The sequence below is a fragment of the Micrasema longulum genome, unplaced genomic scaffold, assembly GCF_059751315.1.
Source record: "Micrasema longulum isolate JH-2025_06_02 unplaced genomic scaffold, ASM5975131v1 h1tg000301l, whole genome shotgun sequence".
In the NCBI taxonomy this organism is placed as follows: Eukaryota; Metazoa; Arthropoda; class Insecta; order Trichoptera; family Brachycentridae; genus Micrasema; species Micrasema longulum.
The window spans coordinates 1,339,115-1,362,116 of NW_028277505.1; the positions used below are offsets into that span (position 1 = coordinate 1,339,115).

Genomic DNA, 23,002 nt, shown 5'->3' on the forward strand with positions numbered 1-23,002 from the left:
CGCTATCACCATTTTTGTGAAAATCACTTTAAGGGCGCTGTACAATAAATTTATATCCCTATAATTTCAGCACGTTTTGCGGCTAAAGAACGCGTAGTATAATGGTTGGCGCGTTCGTCATGTCAATATGTTAAGTTTTTGGCGTTAATGCGACCTGAGTAGATTTTGCGTTATTAAATATCTGCATACTTCATTTCCTCTACACTCATATAAACGCATTTACCACTCATGAGTGCCGATTATTCTGACTTTTGTCCACTGTTCGCTTTTTCCATTATTCCCTCCTTACGTCCACTTAATTTATTTTTGTAAATTGGATGTCCTTTCCAATGTTCCCGGAATCTGCGTTTATTTATTTCTTACTATAAAATAGTTTTTTATAGTCATTTATTCTCTTCATAGAACCATCTCAGTTTAGTTTTTTTCTTCGAATTTATTGTAAAAGAGTTATTTTTACACATATACACTGCAACTTTATATACAAGACAAGAGTCGTGTTATGTTGGAATTTAGGATAAATTTAGTAGGAACTATCTACAGTAAAAACGAGATTGAGAGGATATTATAAACGCATTATTTATTTTTTAATTTCCATTGTAGACCTGAAATATTAAAAAAATAAATAACTACTTACCCTTTTTCTTAAATTATTAAAAGGAAAAATATTTCCAATGTAAGGCAACATTATATTTTATTGATTTTGTCCCCACTACTCTTTGGTCTTATGGCCGTGTTTTTTAAATGAAGTTACAAAAAATATGTTTATAAATATACTTTCGATTATCCGTTCTTGTTCTGAATCGTTCTGTTCGAAATTCAAATTTTCCAATAACATGTTCTCACTTCACGTAATGTGCCCGATAAAATGAGGACGCGAATAATTGAGATATATTCTTTAAAAATATGTTACATGAATACTAAATTAAAAACTAAAATTTAAGAAAAATTCCGCAAAATTAGTATTATTTAAATTATGTATTTCTTTTAAAAAACAAACTTAATTTATTTGCGTTGATCTTTTTTTCATTTAATCTATTATCTTCAAACCATTTGAATTTTAATACCTACCTGCTTGATAAAATTACCAAAATACCTAAGTTTAGTCTTAACTTCTAGAGGCGTCTGCCGGTCGAAATTTTTTATTTTGATTACATAAAACTTTTAAGTACAGTTTTTATCAGAAATATCTTAGAAAATAATTGCTTTAATGTAACGTTTTTTTTAGTGGTGCGATTTTAAAGGAACGGCTTTTTAAAGTGACAAAATCGCATGATGAGGTACCATGCTTTTTATTAGACTACAGCCTTAAGTACCCGATTAGAAATACAAATAAGTCAATACAAACATTTGTTTATCAAATCCATCTCTACAAAAAAATGTAATATTCTCTTGCATTTTAGTATAGCGGATATCGAATATCTTTTAAATATGAAGTACCTGAAAGCAATTAAAAAAGGGAAACAAATATTTTTATACACTGTCTCCTTACATGACGAATGTATTATTTTATATTAAATTATGAATTGTATAACGTTTAATGTGCGTGTGTATTAACTAATGTTATTCTATGAACATTAATAAATTCGAAAGCGTGAAATTATGAAATAATTTTATTCACAAAAAAATAACGAATAATTGACAAAGCGGATAATCGGTTCGTACCTAAATAATATGACGGCTTGACTGCGAATATCGAAACCGAAACCTTTTAAATGTCAAAGTTCAACTTGTAGCTCGAGCCTTGAGCCGTACCTTGGGTTGGTTCTGGCTAAGGGATTGGTGAAGAATCCTTGGCCAGCAATCTAATATGAATCAAACTTAATTGTTAAGCCTTTCTACTCATCGGAATGTGTCAAAAACTGTGAAAACTGGTAAAACGCGAATTGATTTCAAAAGTGGGTGAGTAAAACTGCGAGATAGTATTGGTTTAAGTTGTGAATTCGTTTTGTATAGGGCGCAATTTCGTTATAAATATAACTGTATTTACATAATTAGATGGTGGATAATAGTGGGAAAAATGTGTATACAGTAATAGTAAAACTTGATTTAATTGGATATTTATAAAGGTTTTACCTAATTGTTTTTCTGTTTTGTTTCAGGTGTATTGTGTTTACCAATAAAATTAACATAAGACATGTAAATTATAAGTTTATTACGTTAATACGTGTGATGTGTATTGAAATACGACAAAATGTTGATCAAAGAGTATCGTATTCCCCTTCCATTAACTGTGGAAGAATACAGAATTGCTCAATTGTACATGATTGCAAAGAAAAGTCGAAATGAAAGCTCAGGTGAAGGTAGTGGAGTAGAGATTATTGTAAATGAGCCGTATGAGGATGGTCCCGGTGGTGCGGGGCAGTATACAAGAAAGATATACCATGTCGGCAGTCACCTGCCCGGCTGGTTTAAGGGGCTTCTTCCTAAATCTGCGCTTACTGTGGAAGAAGAAGCGTGGAATGCTTACCCTTATACTAAAACAAGATACACATGTCCATTTGTAGAGAAGTTTTCCTTGGAGATTGAAACATACTATTTCGGAGATAATGGTTATCAAGAAAATGTATTTAAACTTTCTGGAAGTGACTTGAGAAATAGAATAGTAGATGTCATCGATGTAGTTCGAGATCAAGTGTACGGTGCGGATTATTTAAAAGAGGAAGATCCAAAACTGTATGTATCGGAGAAATATAAAAGGGGTCCACTGACTGATACGTGGCTAGATGATTATTGGAGAGAGGTTCAAGGGAAAACACAGCCACTGCCTGATGGGAAATCTCTCATGTGCGCCTACAAACTCTGTAGAGTAGAATTCCGTTATTGGGGAATGCAATCCAAACTAGAGAAGTTTATCCACGATGTCGCCCTTAGAAAAACAATGCTCCGCGCCCACCGTCAGGCGTGGGCATGGCAAGACGAGTGGTGCGGACTCACGATGGATGACATTCGAGAAATAGAAAAGCAGACCCAATTGGCACTACAACAGAAAATGGGAAACGACTCAGAATCTGATGTTGGTGAGAATTCTAATGTTTCGCAAGATGATTCTACCAAAACTCTCGCTGCCACAATGAGCTGCATCGAGAAGCCTGAAGAAATTTCTAGTCCCATTATGGTGAAAAAATCAACAGAAAATTCAGCCAAAAATACTGCAGATGCGAATGTAAGAAGTCACAAAGTAGAAATTTCTCCAACCTCTGAACATAAAATTTGGCAGGCCACAAAACCCAGTTTGCGCTCTTCGTCTTGCGGTTCTATAAAAAGTATCGAAACACAAATGGCTAATTGGAGAATGGAGAGTATAGTGCGAGAATCAGAAGCAGAAACTGAGTCGGATGATGAATTTTTTGACTGCCGGGAAGCGAATGAAATTCCCCTTGCAAAATGGTCCTCAATGGATTCATTAGATGAAGTAGAAGATGCTTCTCCTACTCAGCCGCAAAAATCTAATGAAGATAGTATTTTCAACCATTCCTTTTTACAGAGAGTAGCTTCAGAGAGGGGCCCTAGAAGATTGTATACTCTCACCAGTGGCAACAGTGTAGACGCAGCTTGTGCCGAGAATGTGATACAACATCCTTGTTCTACTACTGTTCTACTTCTAGTATTACATGCTGGAAGTGTTCTAGATGCCACTGTTGATATGATGGCCAAAAAATCAGATATAACCACTTTCAGGGGTGCTTTTGAGTCTGTAATGCGACAACATTATCCAACCATGGTAGGCCATATTGCTATCAAAATGGTTTCTTGTCCACCAATATGTACAGAAGCGTTGGGTCTTCTTTCTACTCTAAGTCCCTACAGCTTCGACGTTTCTCCGTCTAGTGCAGAAATGCCATATGTCACTCATGACCTAATACCTATTGGAGCTATTCCTATTTTGGCTACAACATCACCGGACTACTTCGAGGCTGTCACCCGTACAATTAATGGAGCAAATACCGTATATCAAGAATTTCTCAAGTCTGATGAAGGCAAAGGATTTACCGGTCATGTATATTTTATTGGAGATTGTATGGGATCTATTGTTGGGTACGATGCATTGTGTCGCTCTCAGCAATACCAGTCGAGACATGCGAGTGAAAATAGTATCCTTGACACTGATATCAATGTTTATAATGAAATTGGAATTGAGCAATCATCTCGGCAACATCTTTCAGCACCATCACCAAGAAGAAGATCGTCTTCAACTAGTGAGCACCAGGTGAAACTTGATTTTGATGTTTCTGATTTTTTTATGTTTGGAAGTCCTCTTTCTTTGATATTAGCGTCAAGAAAAGTATCCGAAGACAAAGGCAATATTATCCTAAAGCCTCCATTACAGCAAATTTATAACCTGTTCCATCCGACTGATCCGGTAGCTGCAAGATTAGAGCCGCTATTATCAGCCAGATTTTCTATCCTACCACCCATTAATGTTCCGCGATATGCAAAGTTTCCATTGGGCAATGGACAGCCATGTCATTTATTAGAACTTATTCAGAGTCATCCTCAAATATTTGGTGACACTCTCCAAACACCTCCAACTCCAAATGTGTTACGGCGTCTATCTGAAGTTTCCATGCAGAGTACTGTGAGTGGCTTGGTAGATAACATTCCATTGATGACCGTAAATGCATTACAACAAAAGTGGTGGGGAACTAAACGTTTGGATTACGCGTTGTACTGTCCCGATGGATTGAATAACTTTCCTACTCACGCCCTCCCACATTTATTCCACGCTAGCTATTGGGAGAGTTCTGATGTAATCGCTTTCATTCTTAGGCAAGTAGGTCACTTTGATTTAGCTTCATTTGGAGGAGTAGATGAAAAAGATATGTCATCATTTACACCCTGTCAACCACGTGAAAAGTGGATAAAAAAGAGAACATCTGTTAAGTTAAAAAATGTCGCAGCTAATCACAGAGCAAATGATGTTATATGTAAAGAAGGTACCACCATAAACCTCTCTGCACGGTTCATGTATGGTCCTTTAGATATGATAACATTGGCTGGAGAGAAAGTGGATATTCATATAATGAAGGAGCCTCCAGCAGGTGAATGGCAAATGCTCGCCTCAGAAGTAACCGACAAAACAGGAAGAGTCAGCTATTCTTTACCCGATGATAAATCAATAGGTTGTGGAATTTATCCTATAAAACTAGTTGTACGCGGTGATCATACGTGTTGTGATTTACATCTCGCAATTATACCCCCATTTACGGAGTGCGTAGTGTTTAGTATTGATGGGTCTTTCACAGCTAGCATGTCCGTGACGGGTCGGGATCCTAAAGTCAGGGCGGGAGCTGTGGACGTGGTACGACACTGGCAAGAGCTGGGATACCTCATCATATACATCACTGGGCGACCAGACATGCAGCAGCAGAAGGTAGTGTCTTGGCTCGGGCAACACAACTTCCCTCACGGCTTAGTCTCCTTCGCTGACGGTCTCTCTACCGACCCTTTGGGCCACAAGGCTGCGTATCTGAATAATTTGATTCAGAATCACAGTGTTATTGTCCACACAGCTTATGGCTCAGGGAAAGATATTGGAGTCTACGCGAGCATAGGTTTACAACCTAAGCAGATCTACATCGTAGGTAAGGTTGGAAGGAAGCAGGTAAATGCGGCCTCAGTAATCACAGAGGGATACGCAGTGCACTTGGCCGGATTGCAGTTACCCGGGAACTGTCGCCCAGCGCAGGGAAATGCGCGTATGGTGATACCTCGGCGCTTCTTCGGCCTTCCAGGACAAAAGTCCTCCATACGCCGTCGGCGGTAGAGCTACTCAATATTAAGAAAAAGTTGTTGGATATTACGCTTATATTCTTATTGTATATAAATTATTTCAATGTAAATGTTTTTATCAAAGTATCTATTTACATATTGTGAAATACCTACATTTTCTATACAGAAAAGTCTTACAGTTCTATATTTACCACTCCCTACAGTAATACTATAAAATTAATTTAGATGGTTGCATTTACATGTGGCTATGTTTATTGAAAAATGATTATATTGTCTTTTTTGTGAATTTCTATAATTGTATGGTTGTTTGCATTCACAAACTGATGACTGAAATTTTTATTGGACAGTAATAATTTCATCGCATTCTAAAACCTTCCATGTTTACATAATTTATTCAAATTTGATGTCTCAACGGAGTAAACAATAGTTCTATTAACATCTCATTTTAGAAATCACCACCTACTATAGTTTTTATTTCACTATTACATTTTATAGATACAAGGTAATTTATACTTTGTGCTAAATAAAATACCTGTCAGTATTATAAGGCATTATTGTATTTTTTCATGCTTTAAAATCCTTATCTATATATTCGTTTTTGTTATTTTTTATTGTGTCAATAGGTATTAACAATACGACTGCGACTATTACTTCCTTTTTTTTGGCCCACACCAAACAATTATTAGGTGGGTGTTTCTCAAAAACAGTTGTAGAATATTTTAATTATGTTTGCTTAAATCTCAAGAGATTGAATACAATAAAATTGATTTAAAATCAAATATCAGATTTCAAACATCAAATATTTGAGATGCAGAAATCATATAAGATTTTCAAATCATCATAGTCTAAATCATCCCTGTAATGTGTAAGCTTTGCCTTAACAATGGAGTTGTGTTCTCAGTGCATTGACCGCTTCGCAATGGTCCAGATTCAGGCAGATGTTCTTCACACTAATAATGTAGTCAAATTTTTTGTATTTTCTAAATAATTGCCCAACTAACTTATCTTAATAAATTTTAAAATTCATATAATATACTATTACATAGTTATTGTAATGTTTGACACATAATTATTACCGTGTATTTTATATGATCAATATTATTTAAGACCGTGATTGGAATCATGAAAATTCATTTGTATTTGTCAACTTTGTAAATTACTTACCAGATAACAATTGTATCATTCCACTTTTCAGCTTATTAATTATTGATTCATTTTAAACAATAATAATTTGAATGTGATAGAAATTAGAACAAAATTTAGGTTTTTCTTGCTATGATCAACTATTTTTTTCACTCAGATGTATTCTGTTTTAATTAAACACGAAAAGTAAGGAAGAGTGGTCCCACCAGACTTAACTATCCTTAGTTCGGTGGGATCACCCTTTCATCAGGTTATAGAAGATTATAATATATATCTTAACCATTCCTTTCTTATTACTGATATTTTTTATAAATAATATTTGCTGGGTAAACAATATTGTTTTTTAAACAAGGAATCTGTTTCCTCTTGCGTGAGAGTGTAGTTGTTATTGTAAAAACAAAAATATACATAAATATTTATGTGTTTTAAAATTAAAATGTTTTAATATTATATTTATCTTTACCGTGTTACATGTACTTAAAAGTAAAGATGTAATTTATATTTATTTTCTATGTTTAATTCTCATTATTCCCACCTTTGTTTATCTATAAATAGGGTATTTTGTTTTGTATTATTAGTTTGAAAATTCATGAACCTATTACATCGCATGTCAACATTATTTGTGACTGTTTAAACATGTTGATGAGCTTCTGTTTTGAGTAAAAAATAAAAATTTCTTGAAAATTGCCATAGAGGATGTGTCCATATTTTTTAAAAATAGATAATGTATTATTAATCCCAAAGTACTTCGTTGTAGTGATATTTTTGCACTTTATCTTTTTTGTAGATGGTGGATTTATATACATTGGTAGCAATGTAAGTTGTTAATTTTTAAAGGCATTTTTTCATGTTTGGTGTAAAACACTAGTTTATTTATTCCACATATATTATTGATTTTTGTGTATAGTTGCATTATTGCAGTGAAAAAAAGAAGGTGAATATATATTTGTATTTTCTTGACATTCCTTTATATTAACACTATTTTTTTCTTGTTTGTTTATTTTTAATATTTATTTTTTACTATAGAAAATTTAACATGATTCTATCAGTCGTTAGGTGGGTTTCTGTAAAAGAAATATTATTCTCAATGCATATAATATATCTATGCAGAGCTAATGACGTAATATACTCTATTATAGTCACGATTTTTATCTTTTATTTTGTTTTATCCGGGTGATAGTGCTTCTATAGGCACAATGCAAATTTAAGAAATATATTTCAAATAAATCATATTTCAGTGGTTTGATGTAAATTTATATGCTAATATACATATACTATCTAATTTATTTTCTTAAAATAATTGTCATTTAAAAATATGTTTCTCATATTTATGCCATAAGACATAGTACACAAATACATTTAAGGCTTTTGGAAGATTATTAATCTGTTATTTTTATGTTTTATTAAACATAAAAATTCTTTTCCATATTTGGTAGGTGTGTATTATTGAATTTCTACATTTACAAGTATATTTTCCATGAATCCATGTTGTGGATAGTGCCATTTGAGATTGTTCGTAGTGTAAATATTTATTGGTGTACCTTACTGCGAGAATGTTTCTTATGAAGTAAATTTTATCAAAAAGAGTGAAAAATATTGTCTTATGTATAACTAACTTTCTTATTTTCTTATCTTATCTATAACTTCATATTAAATACATGTTTGTTTTCTGATTCGGATGACAGTACTTTTTTGCGATGCATATTGTTTTATGTAGTATGTCATTCTGTGGTTTTTCTAGTCTGTTGGTAAATTTCGTAGTACTTTAATTTTAAAAAATTCAGAGAAATACCTATTAAAATATTTATCAGTCTGAAGTTTTGATGCTTTCAAAATTAACAGTTAAAAAAAAAAATTCTTGCACATTCTGTGTTTGTGCACGCATAACTATTGCTTTTCTATAAATAAATTGTTACATATATGTTGGTAAATATCATATTGTAAATAAAATTGTAACAAAACACATTGTCCTAAAACTTAAGGTTAGTATTTTCTAAAAACTCTGATATCTACTTCCGTACCTAAAACAATTCGAAAGCATTGTTTATGCTGTGAATACTATTTTTACCTCTGTTTCCCAGAAATTTTTCTCAACTTGTAAAATAATGTAAAAGAAATAATTATTTCAAGCAAAATTAATGCACATATGTATATAAAATTATTTTATATCTATGGGTTGTAAAAATAAAGAATTTAATGTAAAATTAAAGCAATAGTTGTGAGATTAAAAATGTCAGCCTTTTAAAATGTGGAAAAAAAACAATTTCAAGAAACTGTTCAATTAGAATCTTGATGCTTTATATTAAATTTCTTATTTTAATGTACACATAATTGGTCCTGATATGTTATTTGCAAATATTTCGATATTTACGGTATTCAAAAATCAAAATCGCCAAGAGTCTGAATAATACTATTAATTTGGTGAAGCAGTGAGAGCCCTGGTAAAATTTTGTAAAACTAACCCTTCTGAAGGGTGCGTGAAGCCAATAATGCGTTTTTGCTTGAAACAGACAATAATTTTATGTGAATTCCACATATTAATTTTGTTGCTGAAATTACTACTCTTGTTCCTTCTATCGTTTAATGTTTTTTTTAGTCAAGGTATTCCCTCTTTAGTCATGACTTCTGTGTTCTTCCAGAAAAACAATTGTTGTTTGTTATAAAATAATAAAAGTATAAAAGCTACAAGAAAATATTTTACTACCCATAATGAAGCCTGATAAAAAATGTAATGTTGGTATTCAGCATTAGATTCCTCAAAACTTTTGTGGAAACATGATGTTTTATGTAATACATTTACTCGCATGTAAAAATAGAAAATAAATTATTCTTGCCGGTTTTACTAGTTTTTAATACACAAACATTGTTTTATTTGTAAAAATCACTGTGATCAAAGAGTTTCGCTTTGACAAATTGTTAAATATTTTATTTTATTACAGTGAGTACATAACGCATTCAAATGTTTCATTTTGGATTAAGTATACCTTTACGTAATCCTGCATTATATTTTCGAATAATTGTCGTAGGTGCTCATTTAGTCTTTTTGTCTTTCTAAAGGAATGTGATAAAAATAAATATGTAATATATTTTATAAGAAATATGTATTATGGATATTATGTTTATTTTAATTTATATCAAGTTTTACTGATCTGTGTATTTTATGTGGAAATATATGAAAATAAAATACATAATGTTCAAAATGTCGTATTATTTTTTAAAGAATAACCAGCAAGGCATGTACATGAAAAAGATGGAAAAAAATCTACTAAATTAGTTTTGCACTTAATGGTCTACTCCAGATTTTTTTTATTAAATGCTTTTATTTTCTCATTATTATATTTCACACTTCGGCAATAAAAGGGGATGAATTTTTTACTGGGTAATATTTTAATCATCGTCGAGTCTCTGTCTCACATTTCTTTTAGTCGCGTTGTTGAATTTTCTCTTTTTGAACTCCACTATACCCTCGTTAGATTCCCCGGTATCCAGTGAACTCCATTGTTTTTCTTTGAATTTTTTCTCCGGCTCAAAGGTGATTAATGGTATAGCTGGAGTCACGTAATCTTGCTTAGGCAATTGTAAATCAGAGGGGGACCTACAAAGAAGAGTGAATTTAGCAGTGGTCAGATGAATTTAGTTTTGCACTATCATTTAACCCTAATTCGCACCTGGTGGTCTTACCAAGGTTAAGAAATACGTATTAAATAACTTATAAATGAAATATATGTACATTGTTATTATTAGAGGACACAAGAATGTTTATGTGAGCCCTATTTTAAGATTTTAAAAAATAATACAGTACTGCGTCAGAAAATTTTAAATCATATATTTATTTAGTATCTTTTACAGGAACGTAAGGTGATCGGTCTTACATTTCAGGTGCCGATCTGGGTTGCAGTGTAAAACCACCTTATAAACAAATATTTCATGTTGACCTTTCCAGGATTTCAAGCATGGTAGGCAAACATAACAACCGTTACCCCACAAGGCAGACTTTCCTTTGCTTTGTTTCCATTATCGGGTTTTTGGCCTTAGAGTAGCCATCCACTCGTCCAGGATTTTGATTCTATTTCACACACAAAACTGTATTCTTCATCCGCCCAGACACAAACTAACTATACTGAAGTGATGAAATCGTATTGCAAACGAATAGATACTAACACAACTTCAACTGTTTTCCATGCCCCGTATGGATCACCTCGAGGTAGTGGTCCCATGGGAACAAATGTATCCGGAATATTCATTACTGTATCTGAGTTCTTGGTTGACTTGTGTGATTTTGATTCCTTGCGTTTCTTCAGCCTGTAATAAAAACAAAAATAACATTTAATATGGTTATGTAATATATGGTCATGTCAAGTACTGCTTACACGGTACATTTTATGTAATAGATTTAAGTAGTTAAGTATTGATTGAAGTAATAGTTTTAAATAAGTTTTTTTGTATTTATTGAAAAAAAAATCTTATGTTTACATAGGTTAACAGTACATTGTGGATGAAAATAGGACAAATTAGAAAAAAAAAATCCACATACATGCACCACAACATAAATATCATCGGTAATACTGCAATACCGCATAACCTGTTTCTTTTATGAAAATATTTTACCGAAATAAATTCATTATAGGGACTAAGAGCCGTTAGTTTAAAATGACTGCTATTTTTACTCTAAATACAGTTTTTCTGATATATCAGTGGTATTTTTGGTTGATTAAAATCGTAAGTAATATATTAACAGAACGCTTTTTAGGTTCCCCTGTCAAAACATTAAATTGATAGTTACGCAGTATAGTATCATCGACAATATGTAGATAAACAAACATACATTCATACACATATACAAAAAAAAACACAATATGAATATTTTAGTACAAAAAAACAAAAAAGTATCATATTTTGCTTGTAATTTAGCTGAAGTAATCAAGCACATCTCTTTCCATGAACCACTTATTTGCATATTTTTTAAAGATGTGGTTGGTTAAACTTCTCATGTCTCTCACATCATAAGTAAACACATTGTATAGTCTAGGAGCGAAGAAGAGTGCATGTCTCTGTCCTAATCTTCATTCTTGAGAAGTTTTTATCGAGTAAATGTCGTTATTTTGATAAATATCTTCAAATTAGATTGTACTTTAATTATAATATTTCAGCAAGAGGTCTTTATTCCCTATTAAGTCATAACAACAAATAATATTTCAATTAAGTTTTGTTAAAATATTTTAATATAGATATGTAAAGAAACATATTCATCAAATTATGACTACAACTAGGTTACTTCAAAATCAGCATTTGCAAGTTACCTACTAAAAACACATTTTTATCTTCCTCCATAAATGCTACAAATAAGCAAGTTGTGATTCATTAAACACACACGCATTCACATTTTGATCATTTGAACGCATAAATTGCCTATTTGTAGCATTTATGGAAGATAAAACATGTGTTTTTAGTGGATATCTCACAAATGCTGATTTTGAAGCTACCCAACTAGGTACACTATGATACTACAACTGTAATAATTACTTTGCGATATTATTAAACAGTGGATCTTTTATTCACATTTAAAAAAACGCACACACTGTAAAATAATAATAAAATTAATGTTACCCATAGTAGGACTACAATTGGATAACTAAAAATAATAAAATGGTTAACTTTTTTTAAGATTCGTATGCGAGATATGTAAAAATAAATGTATGTCTTCAATGTATTTATGCAGCAAATAGCGCTTGTCAACATTTAAGATGAAATTATGGTGAATACTCTTTTGCATATGTATCTGAATATTCCCGTATTGATGCTGAAGTAAGCAATACATTTTAAATTGCAATGTTTAGAATATTTTATTTACATTTTGTTATCTTTTCCAGCAAAGTTTCCGTGCTTTTTCACTGGAACATTTAAATCAGATATTGACACAAATCCTTCTGCTGGAGGCACACTAACTGTTTCTGAAAAAAAAAAAAAAAAAATATTACTATATATATTATCTCCATACTTCCTTATGCTAACATTGCTAACCCCTTTCCACGAGATATATATGTAATTGCTAATGTTTTGATTATTTATATATTTACTAGAGTTGTCACAAGTTCTGTGTGATTTAGAATTGTTAGTTTCCCAAGTTATATTTAAATAAGTAACTTATTAAATAACAAGTTAAATCGGATTGAATGGATTTCAGATCTTTATTTGTTGCATTAGAGAAGGAAAACATTTTGAGAAGGGAATATGGAAGTCTAGGCATTTACGGGAGCCACTTAAACCAGCCAATGACAGGTCGTAAGCCCTGTAAATGCCTAGACTTCCATATTCCCTTCTCAAAGTTTTTTCCTCTCTGTTGCAACAAATTTAGATGTAAATAACTCCCTAGGGAGGAAATCTAGCTTGTCTACAAACATTTGGACATACTCAAAGCATTGTTGAATGGATTTTATATTAAATTTCAAGTGTTCAAATTATTAAAAAAATATATGAATAACTATGTAAGAAATAATAAAAATACAATTGTTTTAAATATTTCCGGGCAAGAAAGAAAAAACAAATTATTTCATTTTCCCAGGAGGGAATTTTACCAACAGAACAATATTAATATTTTTTAAGTATAACAATTGGATTTTTTTATATATCATATATTAAAAAAGAAATAGCATACAGCGCATTCTTCTCTATTCTTGAAGATGGGGGTCAGTGTTAAATAAGCACCTGACGTCACTGCGATCTGAGTAGATCTATAGTGACAGGTCCCCGTGAGTTAGTTCTAGCCCTCCGAGCCTCTAGGTCTTCAAAGAGCCTGGCTGCCGAGTGTAAATTTCCTTCTCCAAGCCCTTAATGTAAGAGGCTATCGGGTAAGGGGTGAGGGCTTTCAGGTTTAACTTTATATTCTTCAATGGTCCACCGAGGAAGCTGCTTACAGCGCATGCAATAATTTACTGTCGTTCAAATGGATTATTTGATCATTGTTATAAAATTATAGGAATCCATCATTTATAGACATATATTTAAGTTAGAGCGAAAATGATTGAAAGCACACGAAGGTTACTAACAAAAAAAGGTTCATTATATTTTTAAAAAGACAATGTATTTCCAAAATAAAAATTGAAAAAAACCATTTGTTTCCAAGTTCCAATAGTAAATACTTCCATCTTCTTTTTTTCCTTGCTGCCATTTTGATTTGTGTTTACTTGATGATGATGGACCTACAGGTGTTTCTTTAGGGGCCGCTTGAGATTTCAGTACTAGCGTTGAATTGGTTTCTGCCAATTTTTCATTAATTATCTAAAACAAACCATAAATGTCAATCATCATAATACCCGTATCCCTCCCAAGTGGTGGACAGGGGAATGCATTGGTATGCCAAATTCAGCGTATCTCAAACATCTGTTATATGAAAGTTAAGCGATCAAGTATACTCTTCAGGTAAAAGTCCAGGGATAATTAAATAAAGTAGTGTAAAATCATCTTTTCGACCAATAATTCATGTCAATTTTACCAGGAATCAAACCTGTGACCTCAAGCACAGTATGAAAATGCGCCAACCAGTATACTAGGAGTGGACTTGTGTTCACTCGAATTTGTTTTTCAGGATTTATATCCGAGAGTAGCCATCGAGTCTAAAACACTCATCCAGGGTTCAGGTTCCATTTAACACACATAATTGTATTCCTCGTGTGTCCGGACAAAGAATCAATACCCATAGTTTTATTTTCAATGATAATGCATGGAACCATTGCTTCCCCTAAATTTAACCAAATAATGCTCATAATATATTATGTTCAATAAATTACAAGATATTATCTATTTTGGTTTCACTAAATTTTATTATAAAATATAATGTAACGCCACAAAATACTTTGCAGTTATCTATAGTAGGTAGTATCTAGTGAAGTTGGTTGATTTTATATAACAATTTGTTAGATATATAAAATTATTATTGTAATTTCTGATCACATGCATGTAGTATTTTGTGTCTTTAATTTCTTAAAGGCAGTGTATATTATTATGTACCAATTACCTATATTTATATTAATTACTTCCCTAATCGAAAGCCCCACCGCACGGCTATGCAAGTCTGATAACAGATTAAATAATTTATAAAGCAAATGTTTGATTAGTACCTGTGAAGTTAGGTCAGCGTTGTTTTCTATGTCTTTTAAGTATGCTGCCATTGCATTTTTTTCCATTTTATTCATTTCTTCTTCAACTTTGACCTGAGATTTATGATCTTTTGAGGTCTTTTTGTTGATTTCGGATATCTTTTTTGCGACATTTTCCTTGTGTCTTTTACCACCTTCGTGCAACGAAATTGACTGAAATGAAAATTTATATTAGTTATACAAATTAAAATGTATATTTCTTACTGTCGAGATACTTATCTTTAAAATGTGAGTTTTCAGTAGAACTTACAATTTTATTTTCAGCTATCCAACATTTACAGAAGTCACAATATTTTCGTTCATTTGATTTCCAGTAGTCAGCCCTATAAAACATAACAATACATAAATATATTAAAGACATATTTCCATTGTCGACAAATATTTAACTATCATAAAAATATACTCACATTTCTCAACAAATGAGAAAATAGATTTGGAAATCATCAACATTACAATATGTTACATAGAGATTATCATTTGGTAGGAGAAGAATTATGTTTAAAAGGACTGTAATAATATAGAGTAAACACAATAAGTTAAACAACAATATTATAATTTGAGTATAACTTTCAAGGCAACATAAATACCACGTACAATTAATTGAATTAACATCCAAAAAATACATATTAAGAAGTCATATTCAACTGACTTTATAATGGGACAATATCACATAACAACAAATATTAACAACTTTAATAAGTAACAATGGATTTAATATAATATATTTAATGACTATAAATATGTATACTGCTATTGTATAAATATATATTTATAAATAATAACAGATTAAAAAAATATTCAACAGAAACAGGTTATACTTTTTTAAATACTAATTTTAATTAAGCAAATGGAGAACTGAGTTTTAGGTACAATGAAAGTTAACATGATGAAAGTTGAAACAATGAATAAGTTTGTATTGCTTAAATAAACAAAAATAATACTTGTATAATTTTTTCCTATTCGTTTTATCATATCGAACATCAAATATACGTTTAGTCAAACATGTATTTATTTTTGGGCTAAGTGAGTAAGTACCTAATAAAATATGTCTCTAATTAAGTGCATTGACATGTAGAGATAAAACACATAATTAAAACATTAAGAATTCCATTTATTGAAGAAAAGATTGTGAAAAGTTTTTTTTTTCCTAAGATAACAATTCAAAAAGTGCAAGAGAAAGAACACCAAAGATATTTTATCGGACTAAATAATTATTTACTACACACAAATGCAGTAAATAAACACATTTAAAGGTTGAATAAATTGTTAAATACTATAATTTGAATACAATACATTTGAACGTATTGCAACAGAAATGGAGAACATTTTAGAGAAGATAATATGGATATCTATATGTTAACCTTAATAATTCACTAGGGGGTTAAATCAACTAGTCAACAAAAAAATTTACAAGATTGTATTGTAGAAAAACATTTTTTTGGCGAAAGCATTTCCAAAAATTGTTTGATACAGTCACTGAGAAACATAAGATTTCCTAGTTTTAATTTAATTTTACTCTAAAGAATTAGTAAAATAATGACAAAAATGGAAGGTAAAAAGTATTGTTACACAAAATTTTTAATAATTTGAAACCAAAATATGTATGCACAAGACAAGTATATCTTTGTAAAACTAGGTAAGCATTGACATCTCTAGTGGCTGGCGATAAAGTTTGTTGTACAGAAAATGTAAACCGAAATAGCCATGTAAATTTCCACTCATACAGAAATATAAACAATTGAGAGATGTGAATATTACAGCCAGAAGCGTTCCAAGCAACATTAATAAGATTTACATTTGGTTAGTTGCAGTGCCAAAGTAGTTATTGTGAAGTAGATTGATTGGTAGAGTATGTTTCGATTTCCATATATCAATTTACAGAGCAGTGTCATTAAGTTTAATAAACACTCTTGCCTCTTTACATCACAAAAGCAACGTAATTCTTCTGATATTGTATTTTATTGATATGAATTTTCTAATAAATTATTTGGTCCCATGACATACCCATTTTATATTTAGTGGGACAAAACAAATTGAATATCTAACATCATTTCCAAAATGTTATTATTTCATTTCTTAATAAGTAAAAACTTCAAATAATCTATATGTGTGTGTATGTTTTAAACATATATATTATTTGAAGTCAGATTTTTTTGACCATTTGTGGAGTTTTATAAGTCAGGGTGATGATATGCTTGTAAAATACAATTTTATTTAGATTCTTTAAGTTTATTCAAAAGTCCTTTTAGTAATTAGTTTTACTAAAATCTCAAGTACTCATTAAATATTATACTCTTAAATTAGTAGAATGTGCGCGTGATTAAATAGACTGAAAATAATAATAAATTATAGAAAGAACAGAAAACGATCATAAGTAATCTAATTTAAAATCTTTCGAATATTTATTTTGCACCACGATAGGCCAGGAGGCCTAATTATAGTAGTGAATTACAGTACAGTACACCCAGGTTTGAGAAAAATCACATTTATTTTTTGTGTTCTCACCGGAAATCGAACCCAGAACCTACCCCATGTAAGTCAAGTGTCCTAATGTACATACGATTTATTTCTAACCTATCTATTTTTACGTGAAAACAATTTTCTACCTTTTATTTTGAAAGAGAATTTATTTATTATATTTTTTACATATTACAATTTCAAAAATTGGAAATCCGATATTTCAATATTTTCTCGATATTTTTGCTAAACATTAAATATGAATTTGGAAAAAACACTCATATCCAACAACTCTTCTCTGCCAATCAGTTCGTATGCAGGTCATCGGAAAAGATATCCACGCAACTCATATCATGGACAAATATAAATTAGATATTCTTGGTATTAGCGAGGCATGTTGGAAAGGATATGGGAAGAGACTGTTGGATAAAGATACTTGTATACACTCCGGTCAACAGCAATATCATCGCCAAGGTGTGGCAATTCTACTTTCACAGAGAGTCGCTAATTGCCTTGTCAAACGGGAGCCCATCTCTGAGCGTCTTATACGTGCCATCCTCCCTCAGAACTGCTGACAGTTCAATCACTATCATCAGTGCTATGCACCCACAAATACTGCAGATGCCCTAGTAAAGGATGCCTTCTCGGGCGACTCTCTTCATACGATTATTGCATCTCTACCATAAAGAGACCGCGTGATAGTAATGGGCAATTTGAATGCAAGAGTTGGAACAGACCCATCATTTGGCCCATTGGTGATGGGAAGGCATGGCCTCAGATAAGTCAATAACAATGGTAGAAGGCTGATAGAGTTTACCACCAACAAAGTAAATTGTAGGCAGGCACGGTTTGTAGTAGCAATGTTAACTAACTAAAATGACTAGGAAGCTACTGACGCTAGTGACAGATTTTGGTTGAACGAAATCAGCATTCTGATTTCTAATCGGTTGAATGAGCGGAACGGAGTACGACACGATAAAGAATCACGTTTGAAGTTAACTTTAAAACCAGACAAAATAAAAAAAACTCTTATTTAATATCGAAATCTCGGTAATAGAGAAGTAAATATCGGTGTTTTTAATATTGCATTTTTGGTCGGATATACTGATTTTTTGATGTTATCAAAAACCGGTATCTATGCTCTAAAACAGACACTACATATTAATAATTTTGAATCGGGTTGTGGTCCTGTGGCTAGTGTCTCGGACAAACGGACCAAAGGTCCGTGGTTCGAATCCCACTCTACCCCAACTCGATTCCCATTTTCTAATAGTGAGTTATTTACAACTCGTTGAAAATGGCCGTCAAAATTAAATATTTGGGTAAATCATAAGAACGCAAATATTTCTTTTTAAAAAAAATAAAAAAATAAAAAATAAAACAGCATCCCACTAGCAGGTCTAGAAATTCTTATAAAACAAACAAATGTGCATCTACCGGTAGGCTGCAAAGTGCCGCTGGTATGACTGTAAATAATTATTCACAATTAATAGCATAAAGGTAAAATGCAGTCTAATACTTCAGGTGTACCCCTTTTCTCAAAAATAAAATGATTAATTTGATTAAATACAATTTTATCAGGTATGTAAGAATGATTTTTTTAATGATGTATAAATATAACAATGATAAATATATTATATCTAATATACAATGACAGGTTAATAAAAAAATAAACTCTTCAGAAGAAGAAACATTAGCACTTTCATCTTTTTATTGTTTTAAGCTTTAAAAAAAGAAAAGGCAAGTTAAATAATATGTTATTATTAAGATAAAAAATAACTACTTGCATATACATATCTTACTTTAATTTGTGCTATTAAGAGTATACAAATATTAGGGGCTCTTATTCACAGAATTGTCAAATAATACTGAATTCATAATGATACAATTAAAACTGAACACATTTTTACCCAATAACAAACTATTTGTTTATGTCACACCTGTACATTCTCATAATATTGGCAACAGTGGGAGAATTTTATCAAGGCATAAATACAAAAATAATATTCTTTTAGAGAGCTGTAACATTACTTATGTGACTATACATCATATTAACTTTAAAGGAATTCTAATGGAAATTGGCTACATAATTCTATTCCAATCCTATCTAAAGTTGAATAGTCTATTTGGTAATTTACTAGTAAAATACCGAATAAATATATGATTAGTTTCTTTAAAAGTTATGACCCCTAAGAATATAAACATAATGACGTAGAAGGGGAATGTCAGTTATAACAAGATTAAGAAACATATTATTAATTATTTAAATCTATGCAGAATATATAAGTTTACAATGAAAGAAGTGGAATTTGAGGCGGAAACAAAAGTAACTATTTACTAATTAATATGTACTATAATATTATTAATAAGCAAAAATAATTTGGCACGCACATGATTTAGTAATATCACACTAGAAAACATAACACCCGGTAACCTTTGGCTAGTTAATTAAACTGTATGTATTTCAAATCTAAATCCATCTTCAAATTGACTTTTTAAGATCCACATTTAATTGCGGTTCATTTATCTAAATAATGACAAACAACTAATACACACAATCTGTAAGAGATTTTGTATAAAATGATGCTATAAAAATATGACTTATGATTTGATCCTTCGCAGTTGAGCTGAGAAGTTTGTACATCAATAGGTAATACTGGAAATACCTTTGGATGATTTTCTTTTATAGTAATCTTCAAACCTCAGTAACAATTGTAAAATTGCCTAGCCTATTTCAGTCTTTACATGACACTAATAACACAGGAGATCTCCGGTAACTATTCTTTTCATTCATTCTAATATTGTAAACTCTATTGATTTTTAATGCTACTGGTCCAATCGGAAGTTTGTTGAATCTGATAATTTGTCAATCTATTATTTATTACGCTTCGATATTTCTAAATTATTTAGCCGCAATGTATTAAAGGCAAATATTTTGAAATGGGTGCCTACTTATCCATAAAAATGTAAATGTTTCTAAATTTAATAAATACATAAATGGTGTTCACTGCGCTATATTGAATTTGGAAGTAAATCCCTAAGTTATTTAATTTGACTAATCTTTTATGTTATTAAATGTGGGATTAATATGTTTTAAAAAAACTGATAGAATTTTAACACTCCATTAAGGCATAAAAGGTGAACAATTGACTTTTGTCATTTTAAGTAATATCGGATAATGGAGACTAGGATCATAATTCACATCAGAATCGAGAAGTTTTAAATGTCTCTCCCAAATGGATGTATCGTATTTCTCACTCCTGATACAAGAGAAACCGAAGTTCTGAGATGCCCCGATAAACTGATCCAAAGTGTTTCCTCGCTGCGGAGCCATGACATAAGCGACTCCGGAATCCGTCAGATGAAACCAAATGGCGTTAATGAGATCGTTCCTCACTTCGTCGAAGAACAGACAGTCGGCAACCAGAACAATGTCGTACTGGACAGGATTTATATCCGGACAGTTCTTCTTCAGATCTTGCCACTGTAAAACCGCGCACTTTACTTTCTTATCCAGCATATTGTGGTTTATAATAAACTGAACATTCTCTATGGACTTGGCATTTCCGTCCGTCACTCTCACACAAGAAGAACGGCAATACTTGGCAACAACGAGGCCAGCCATGCAGGACATTCCGCCTCCCAACTCTAATACAGATTTGTCGTTGAACAAGTGCAGGTTGGATGTTATGTACACGGAGAGTGTTTCTTCCGAAGGCCAAACGCAAATGTTTCCGGTGTTGTTGAAGCCTATGAGGTCCCTGGCGGAGAAGGTTCCATTCAAGTATTGAATGCTCAGTGAGTACTTCTTGTCTATAGTGCTGTATTCCACTAAATTACCCGACTGCGAAGACGGAGCGAATATCCCGAAGGAAGAAAACCTTCTCACAGAAACATCCGCGATGTCTTCCTTGGTACTCTTGAACAAAGCTTTGGCTAAGATTTTCCATCGCTTTCGAGCGGCAACTTTGCTGTTTATATCGGCATATTTATTTATTATTTCATAATCATTATTATTGTTAGAAGATATAGCATTTTCACACGTTGATAAGATTGTTTGTTTTTCTCTAGGCATCAATTATTTTAGCTTTGCTTTATGTTTAAATAATCTGATTTTTTAAACCATTTTTAAGAAATTATGATTAAACTCCTATAAAATTATTTTTCTAATTGATTTACTTATATAATGTTAACACGGAGGTATGAGGTATAATTGTAAGAGACTAGATAATTAATACAAGGTCAGAAAAAATAATATCACATTTTCAGAAGAAAGTAATCTTGCACACCTCCCAACTATTTATATGTGGTAATGTGTTGTTTTAAGCTTAATGATTCCTGAAAAAATTAAAAACAAGAATCAAGATATACACTTAAAATCTAGGATTTCTTCAATTCACAATTGTATTTTTTTATAATTCAATACGATAGGAGAGTCATTGAGCTATTATTAGTCTGTCGATAATAGGATACTTTAGTGTTCTCTGCCAATTTTTAACATAGGTAATGACAAGATTTGATAGACGATACACAAGTTATTCTAGTATAGTTACTTACATTTTTAGACGTAATTGCAATATTCAAGCTGATTCCGGTCAAAACTATCGAAGCACAGCAAACAAGATAATAAATAAACAAATTAACATTGGAAGAAGCCGAGACAAAACAAGTCAGTTTAAAATTTTCAGAAAAGCCCAAACGTCAAAGTCAAAATGCCAAAGTTTTTATGTTTTCAGCCATTAGATTGTATCAAATAAATAAACCAGGTACCTACCTATTTAGTTAGTAAAGGTAAACGCACACACATACGTGTCTGCAATTTTATTGTTACAGAGATTTTATTTTATTTTATAAATCGAATAAATATTGTTTACCGAATCTCAACAATTTTAAAACTTACACAATACAAAAGCAACACAATATTAAAGAATATAATAAACTTCCCGTTAGCAATTTTCATAAGTACTTACCTAACATCGTTCAAAATGAATACTACCTATTTATTACGAAAAAAATAGGAAAAACTGAAATTCTTAAAACCAAGTGAAGATAAAAATATAATTAATTGAGAATTACTGTCAAATAGAATAATTAGTTTCCGACTGAGGGTAATTTTTTAGTTAAAATAAATTATTGTTTGCCTCCTGTCGTAACCTTTGCCAGAAGGCGATTACGATTATTTGGCTCTTGCTATAAATATTATTGAGGCCAGTTACATCAAATAAAATTTAGTTAAATAAAGTTTAAAGTTAAATAGTTTTTGCGTTTTCGTCAAAATGGACAAAAGAATTCGCATAAAAACGGTTTATTTTGCACATTTTGACAAAAACGCACTTAATTTTTTTTGATGCAATTGGCCCCAAATGTTAAATCAAACAAAATAGTACCTATTAATAAATGACTGCACAATTATTTTGTAATTAATTACTTGTCAGTTAATTAAATATACAAATTGCACATTGCCAAAAATATTAAATGGATATTACTTCATTGAAGTTAAACAAAACATTATCACA

General features: G+C 31.4%; 3 protein-coding genes across 4 annotated transcripts; 1 reads left to right on the top strand and 2 right to left on the bottom strand.

Moving 5' to 3' along the window:
- Positions 1–1,717: 1,717 nt before the first annotated feature.
- Positions 1,718–5,909, top strand: rdgB (retinal degeneration B). The gene is made up of 2 exons (XM_088224649.1): positions 1,718–1,899; positions 2,100–5,909. The coding sequence occupies exon 2, from the start codon at positions 2,192–2,194 to the stop codon at positions 5,762–5,764; it is 3,573 nt and encodes a 1,190-aa protein (XP_088080775.1). The 5' UTR covers positions 1,718–1,899; positions 2,100–2,191; the 3' UTR covers positions 5,765–5,909.
- A 4,155-nt stretch (positions 5,910–10,064) lies between these two features.
- On the bottom strand, positions 10,065–22,234 carry LOC148282715 (WW domain-binding protein 4). Of its 2 annotated transcripts, XM_088224652.1 has the most exons (8): positions 21,860–21,943; positions 15,437–15,536; positions 15,280–15,352; positions 14,991–15,182; positions 13,983–14,151; positions 12,725–12,824; positions 11,035–11,175; positions 10,065–10,468 (listed from the first exon to the last, which is right to left on the bottom strand). In XM_088224652.1, coding segments are annotated over exons 2-8 (885 nt in total). In that variant the 5' UTR covers positions 15,439–15,536; positions 21,860–21,943; the 3' UTR covers positions 10,065–10,260. The 2 variants fall into 2 exon arrangements, with proteins under 2 accessions (XP_088080778.1, XP_088080777.1); XM_088224651.1 differs by lacking the exons at positions 15,437–15,536; positions 21,860–21,943 and adding an exon at positions 22,044–22,234.
- On the bottom strand, positions 20,276–21,700 carry LOC148282716 (calmodulin-lysine N-methyltransferase). The gene has a single exon (XM_088224650.1). It carries the CDS (start codon positions 21,559–21,561, stop codon positions 20,611–20,613), a length of 951 nt encoding a protein of 316 aa, XP_088080776.1. The 5' UTR covers positions 21,562–21,700; the 3' UTR covers positions 20,276–20,610.
- Positions 22,235–23,002: the final 768 nt, after the last annotated feature.

Coding starts and splice junctions, on each gene's coding strand:
- LOC148282715 (XM_088224651.1), bottom strand. Junction 12,825..13,982: donor TTGGAACTTGGAAACAAATG/GTTTTTTTCAAT, acceptor TTTTTTTTTCAG/AAACAGTTAGTGTGCCTCCA. Junction 10,469..11,034: donor TGGAAAACAGTTGAAGTTGT/GTTAGTATCTAT, acceptor TCTTCTTTGTAG/GTCCCCCTCTGATTTACAAT.
- rdgB (XM_088224649.1), top strand. CDS start 2,192: ATGTTGATCAAAGAGTATCGTATTCCCCTTCCATTAACTGTGGAAGAA.
- LOC148282716 (XM_088224650.1), bottom strand. CDS start 21,561: ATGCCTAGAGAAAAACAAACAATCTTATCAACGTGTGAAAATGCTATA.